Below are 7,415 nucleotides of genomic sequence, written 5' to 3' on the forward strand. Positions count from 1 at the left end.
ATCCGCCTCCACAGCCCAACTTACTCTCAGTAAGATGTTCAGCATGGGCCCATGACTTACAATGAAACTAAACTAGACCTGGCACTGTGAAATTCAGTGTCATTTTTTTCTGTGTTCCTATAGCTCTCTGAAACAGCGGTACAAGGTGTACTTAGAGAAACAAATGGGAAAATGTCATTTAGAAATTGACCACAAGGCTGCAGATTAAAAAAATAGAAGTACAACTGCTGGAACATCAGTTAAAGGTGGTGAGGTGCCCACAGGTAGTACATCAGTTAAAGGTGGTGAGGTGCCCACAGGTAGAACATCAGTTAAAGGTGGTGAGGTGCCCACAGGTAGAACATCAGTTAAAGGTGGGTGAGGTGCCCACAGGTAGAACATCAGTTAAAGGTGGTGAGGTGCCCACAGGTAGAACATCAGTTAAAGGTGGGTGAGGTGCCCACAGGTAGAACATCAGTTAAAGGTGGAGAGGTGCCCACAGGTAGAACATCAGTTAAAGGTGGAGAGGTGCCCACAGGTAGAACATCAGTTAAAGGTGGGTGAGGTGCCCACAGGTAGAACATCAGTTAAAGGTGGTGAGGTGCCCACAGGTAGAACATCAGTTAAAGGTGGTGAGGTGCCCACAGGTAGAGCATCAGTTAAAGGTGGTGAGGTGCCCACAGGTAGAACATCAGTTAAAGGTGGTGAGGTGCCCACAGGCAGAACATCAGTTAAAGGTGGGTGAGGTGCCCACAGGTGGAGAATTTTACTTGTTTGAACAACACAACACAAAACAATACTAACTACTGTACTGCATTTGTACTTGCAGGAAATAAAGAAGACTTCATAAAAAGAAAGGCATATTGTCTTTATTTGACACTGGGGATGTGAAGGGTCAATCAGAAATGATGGTAGAATATTGTGTCTCTGACTGCTCTTCCATCTCGTGCGTCAGCGGGGTGGTCAGGATCGTTACCAGGATCGTTCACTGGTTGAGTTGGACATTGATCTCCTCTAATTGTGTTGTGGAGAATCACCCATGCCACAATAATGTCACATACCATTTCTGGGGTGACCCTGAGCCTACGAAGGCACTGGAACCGGGCCTTGAGCATCCCAATGGTCATCTCTACCCTGGCTCATGTCCTGCGGTGAGCCAAGTTATAACGTTGCTGCGAGCCGGGCTCAGGATCGGGGTAAGGGGTCAGAAAATAGGGTTGACAGGGGTATCCTCTGTATCCCGGAGCAGGTAACCATTGAATTCTACTATGATAATACGAGGATACAGTTTACATTTTCAGTTGCAATAGGAGTAAACAAAATATAGATTATAATAGGATATAGCTTTATATAACTCCCCACGGGCAAATCTAGCGCTCAATGTACACCCACAAAATAAATTATCGAGTCATGCACAGACCCAGGCCACTTTGCTTCTACGTTGCTGATGATGTGGGCTGCATCACATGTGATCTTCACAGTGCAGAAGAGTAATTAGCTGCAGTAGCTGTAGTGTGAAGTATCTTTCATTTGGAATGCTAAAGGCTACTATTTAGTCCTACCTGTCCATTTAATGCTGCTGTAGGACTTCCTATTCACATAATCTCCTTCATTTACTGAAGGAGCTGTGATAGGAATGAGTGTCATCTATGCAGCCAATCACACCTGGAAACCCTCAAATATATCAACTTAACTGATTAGTGCTTCAAGTCTCAAAGCTTCATACTAAATAAGTAAATAATTGCTTAGACTGATACCGGCAATTCTGTGGAATTCTTCTTTGATGAGTCTTGTGGGTCTGTGACTTGGGAACACCACAAAAGTGTACAGTAAACGTTTCACTGCAAGAGTCACATTTCTGACAGCCTGACAGACGGTTGCCTTGGAAATATGCTCAGCGTCACCGATGTTATATAGAAAACTCCCGTTGGCAAAGTGCAACACAAAGAATTTGTTCCGAACTGAGAGCATGTCCACGATGTGTCATATGAACAATATGAGGGCTGAGAATATTGTTCAGATGTGCAGAAAAATGGAAAAGCCCACAGATAATCATCAGGGAAGGATAAAACATCCAAGTGGGGTCTGATCACCCTCTCCTGACGGAGATTTCGTCTACACCTGCATTGCTTGCTGTTTGGGGTTTTAAGCTGGGTTTCTGTACAGCACTTTGAGATATCAGCTGATGTACGAAGGGCTATATAAATAAATTTGACTTGATTTCTGCAGAGTGTTTGTGCTTAAATAACAACTGGCTCTTCAAGAAAAGGACTCGCCATGTCTGACACCTCCTTCAGTCTGCAGGCTTCAGCCAAAGAGGAGAAACTCTGGGTTAGTTGAAGAAAACCTGCCAGTGAGCAGGTTAGCTTCACGGAGTATGTTGCCATAGTAACTGACTCAGAGTTAAGCTGAACTGGCTTTGTGAAACCGTAAACCCAGAGTTTCCTTCAACTCTGAGTCAACTAACTGAGTTTTCACTTAACCTGCTTTCTGAAACAGGGCCCTGGTCAAGCCTGATACAGAATCACACACAGACAACACACTTACTTCAAAGTGATAATGTTGGAGAGGCGTACCCTCTATAACATCAGATGCTGAACATTGATTTTCAAGCCAACATTGAAGGCAACCCCAGTAGACTTGCCACTTGGAAGCACCAGTGTAATGTCAAATCTCTGAGTGTGTGTATCCCTTGGTCTCTCTCTCCTCAGGATAGCTTACCTGGGTCTGACTATGGGCCTGAGGACAGTTTCCTTCCTGCTGTGTATACTGGGATTCGTGCTGCTCAAACGACACCTGCGGAGAGAGGAATGCCGCGCCCACCAAGTGGCCAATGGCGGAGCAGAACTGGAGGCACTCAGGAAAGAAGAGGTCCTAGCCTCCAACTCGGACCAATCGCTACAGACTTCCACAACAGACTACAACAACACAGAGAGAGAGACACGCCTGTGACAGTTTGAGACAATCTCCCCTGATCCCTCACGTTACACACAGACACACACAAACACTAGATTTGCAGGAACCAACAACTGGCTGTGCCTGACCATCTCATCTCATAGAACATAAATGATGTATTTGTACTGTAGCTGTCTAGGTTATGTATATTTAAAAACATACAGTTGAAGTCGGAAGTTTACATGCACCTTAGCCAAATACATTTAAACTCAGTTTTTCACAATTCCTGACATTTAATCCTAGTAAAAATTCCCTGTCTTAGGTCAGCACTTTATTTTAAGAATGTGAAATGTCAGAATAATAGTAGAGAGAAGGATTTATTTCAGCTTTTATTTATTTCATCACATTCCCAGTGGGTCAGAAGTTTACATTACACTCAATTACTATTTGGTAGCATTGCCTTTAAATTGTTTAAACATTTCGGGTAGCCTTCCACAAGCTTCCCACAATAAATTGAGTGAACTTTGTCCCATTCCTCCTGACAGAGCTTGTGTAACTGAGTCAGGTTTGTAGGCCTCCTTGCTCGCACACTTTCAGTTCTGCCCACAAATTTTCAATAGGATTGAGGTCAGGGCTTTGTGATGGCCAATCCAGTACCTTGACTTTGTTGTCCTTAAGCCATTTTGCCACAACTTTGGAAGTATGCTTGGGGTCATTGTCCATTTGAAAGACCCATTTGCGACCAAGCTTTAACTTCATGTATGATGTCTTGAGATGTTGCATCAATATATATACAATTTTCCATCTAACATAATTTTCCATCTATTTTGTGAAGTGCACCAGTCCTTCCTACAGCAAAGCACCCCCACAACATGATGCTGCCACCCCCGTGCCTCACGTTGGGATGGTGTTCTTCGGCTTGCAAGCCTCCCCCTTTTTCCTCCAAACATAACGATGGTCATTATGGCCAAACAGTTCTATTTTTGTTTCATCAGACCAGAGGACATTTCTCCAAAAAGTACAATCTTTGTCCCGATGTGCAGTTGTAAGCTGTAGTCTGGCTTTTTTATGGTGGTTTTGGAGCAGTGGCCTCTTCCTTGCTGAGTGGCCTTTCAGGTTATACCTTCAGGCGTTTGGAAATTGCTCCCAAGGATGAACCAGACTTGTGGAGGTCTACAATTTGTTTTCTGAGGTCTTGGCTGATTTCTTTTGATTTTCCCATGATGTTAAGCAAAGAGGCAGTGAGTTTGAAGGTAGGCCTTGAAATACATCCACAGGTACACCTCCAATTGACTCAAATTATGTCAATTAGCCTATCAGAAGCTTCTAAAGCCATGACATCATTTTCTGGAATTTCCCAAGCTGTTTAAAGGCACAGTCAATTTAGTGTATGTAAACTTCTGACCCCCTGGAATTGTGATACAGTCAATTATAGGTGAAATAATCTGTCTGTAAACAATTGCTGGAAAGAGTATTTGTGTCATGCACAAAGCAGATGTCCTAACCGACTCGCCAAACCTATAGTTTGTTAACAAGAAATTTGTGGAGTGGTTGAAGAACGAGTTTTAATGACTCCGACCTAAGTGTATGTAAACTTCCGACTTCAGCTGTATATGTTTTTGATATAACTGAAGTAATTTCATAGATGTACCTGCTGTATTTTACAAAACCACAAATGTAATTACATAGGATGTCATCTTTGTTGTTGGTACAAAGAAAGTATTTAATTGGATTTGTTAACCATTGGTTAATTGTTTTTACTGCAGCAAGAGTCCAGTTTCGGTCACTGAGTATTTTTGTAACAACTCTCAAGGTAGTCTACATTATAATATTGTTAGACAGCTTCACTCTTGTTGAAAGAGAATGTCAGACATTCTGCGTTTCTCTACTGTAACATTGCCAAATTGTGATCTCAATAGCCCTGTTTATACCTGGTTCTAACATGCACCCTTCGTGCTGATATTGTCCCGATCTTGTCTGTTTACACTTATACACAGCAAATTGGTTAGTGTTACCTAGTGTTGATATTTCTGTTTAACATTTGTAGTGTTGATTCAGGTGGTAAATTAACACTCAGTGGTTTAAAAGAAACCTGCTGTTGGTATTAATTAATAACCAGTAGTAAACCAAAACCACACCCATCAGTATCATATTTCCCAGCATGCTCTACTGCAGGTAGATTTCTTGGATATCTCTGTTGGGGTCAATGTTCTTCGATATCTCTGTTTTTGCATGAACATTTATTGATTAAATAGTTTGATTCAACTCAAATATAACATGCATTTTTCTAAACTAATCAAATATGTTACTTGGACTTATTGTACCCGGCACTGAAATGGTTGTTCCAGTTTCTATTCTTTAGGTTGTCTCATCTCTTATCCTTCCCAAACCAGTAATCAGTGAACAAACATTTCAAATGTTGGCTATCCCCACTCTGGCTGGATTACATTAGGAATTACACATCACAGCATTATGTGACCTGCAGGCCTGATTTTCCATGTAAATCACAAGTTTATGGCATCTGATTTATGGTTATGATAACATAATTAACTTAAGATCTCACTTCGTGAAGGCTACAGAACTGAAAACAGATGAATGCAACAACCATGTCTCTGTCACTAAGAAATACAGTCATGGGTGGTATCTCTGCAATTCACTTGAAAGGCAAGGCACTCTGGGAAATATGCAAATAATGCTTTAAACTAAGCAGTGTGTTAATTTAACACTGAAAAGTGTGGACTGGTATAGACATTGCACCAGTGTTACATGTAACATTCTCAGTGTTGATTTAACACTGGAGAATTTGCTGTGTAAGATCTGATCACAATACACCTTTTAATTGTCTACACCGGTCTAAAAATGTGGGCACAATCAGAATGTCGACAAAATCAGGACAAAGGACACATTAGCACCAGGTATAAACAGGGCTACTGTTCATCATGTCTGTGTGACTGTTATGCTACAGGAGATGCCACTGTGCCAGTTTGCCGTAGCTGTTCTCTGCCTAAGGTGTGTAGCAGGAGTGTTCCTATTTCAGTTCTGATCAAATCCAATTGGTGGCAGTATTGCATACTGGTAGTAAATCCATCTCGGACTTGAAAATGTCAGTATTATTACAATGAATTGTGATACAATTAACAACTCAAAGATCATTATAGATATAAAATGCACACCCACTGGACCACTACACTGTCTACCATCAGTGACTATCCACTGTAGGTGCCATATTCATTATGAGAAGTAAAGCACATTTGCATAATTTATTGGTCAGTCTGTCTGAGTGTGTATAAATTGTGTACGTATGTTTGAAAGTTTTAGGGCTCTATTTAATCTGTATCGCTGAAGCTTTACAATTGCGCGAGAGAAATGTAAAGGTCATTTCCGATTGAGCAGCGTTTACCATGTATGCAGTCGCTACTACAGTTGGAATATTGCCTTTATATTTTAAACACACTGACGCTGAATTTCCCGCAATACTGATTGAATAGAGCCCTTAATGTGCCAAAATCTCTGAACAAAAACACCGTGGTCAATTCTCAGGTTGTTCCTAAATTAGTGAATAAACATGTCTTTATATTATACAGGTGAATATTTCAATCACTTGGGTTGGTGGACCAAATATATGTTGATTTGGCAAGAGATACCAAGAAACTTTTATTTTGAATCGCTTTGTTTTGTGAAGCAAATTAAATTAAATGGATGTCATTTCTCACTCGCTTAATTTTTTGGGGTATTTCTTCGATTAAACAAAGAGAATATCTTGTAAATGTTATACAATAATAAAACATTTTTAATATGGGATAACATGATTGAACCCCCCAAAAAAAAATAAAAAATAATAATAATTACATTAATAGTGAGCCATACTGAAATATTGCAACATTTTCTTACTCAAAGCATATCAAAGCATATTTTTGTACTCGCAATGAGAAAATATATCTACAGTGGTCTGAAAGCCACTTATACTGTCAGGGAAGCTTCTGTCCCCTAGTATTGGAATTGAATGTACAGTACTTGGAGGAGATACGTGCTTAAGGCATGGGGGCTGGAGTAAGACTTGTTGGTCAATCCCACTTCAAGTGCAGACCCAGTCCACCCAACCAAACCCCTGGGCTGAGACAGTCATACTCTCTGGTTGTATTAGTCTATACAATCTTCACAGTTGTGACACACTACAGGGGGTCTGAGAGTGAGAAGAGGGAATAGGAATCTTCTCCCACTTGTAACTGTTTGAAAATCCTTATTTTATTAATTTAAACTTTATATAACTAGGCAAGTCAGTTAAGAACAAATTCTTATTTACAATGACGGCCTACACCGGCCAGACCCAGACGGCGCTGGGCCAATTATTCGCCGCCCTATGGTACTCCCAATCACGGCCGGTTGTGATACAGCCTGGATTCAAACCAGGGTATCTGTAGTGACGCCTCAAGCACTGAGATGCAGTACCATAGACCGGTGCGCCACTCGGGAGCCCACTCGGGAACCTTATTACAAAACAGAAAATCATGACCCCACATTGGATTTTCAACCTAGACCGA

At 41.2% G+C, this 7,415-nt stretch overlaps 1 protein-coding gene across 2 annotated transcripts in view; it reads left to right on the forward strand.

The window, feature by feature from the left end:
• LOC115133144 (solute carrier organic anion transporter family member 1C1-like) overlaps nucleotides 1-6,451 on the forward strand; it is a 60,937-nt gene extending 54,486 nt beyond the window's left edge. For both annotated transcript variants that reach the window (XM_029666080.2, XM_029666081.2), the window contains exon 15: nucleotides 2,691-6,451. In XM_029666080.2, coding sequence (XP_029521940.2) covers nucleotides 2,691-2,931 — 241 coding nt within the window. In that variant the 3' untranslated portion in view covers nucleotides 2,932-6,451. The remainder of the gene's footprint in view (nucleotides 1-2,690) is intronic.
• Nucleotides 6,452-7,415: the final 964 nt, after the last annotated feature.

The sequence above is a fragment of the Oncorhynchus nerka genome, linkage group LG8, assembly GCF_034236695.1.
Source record: "Oncorhynchus nerka isolate Pitt River linkage group LG8, Oner_Uvic_2.0, whole genome shotgun sequence".
NCBI lineage: Eukaryota > Metazoa > Chordata > Actinopteri > Salmoniformes > Salmonidae > Oncorhynchus > Oncorhynchus nerka.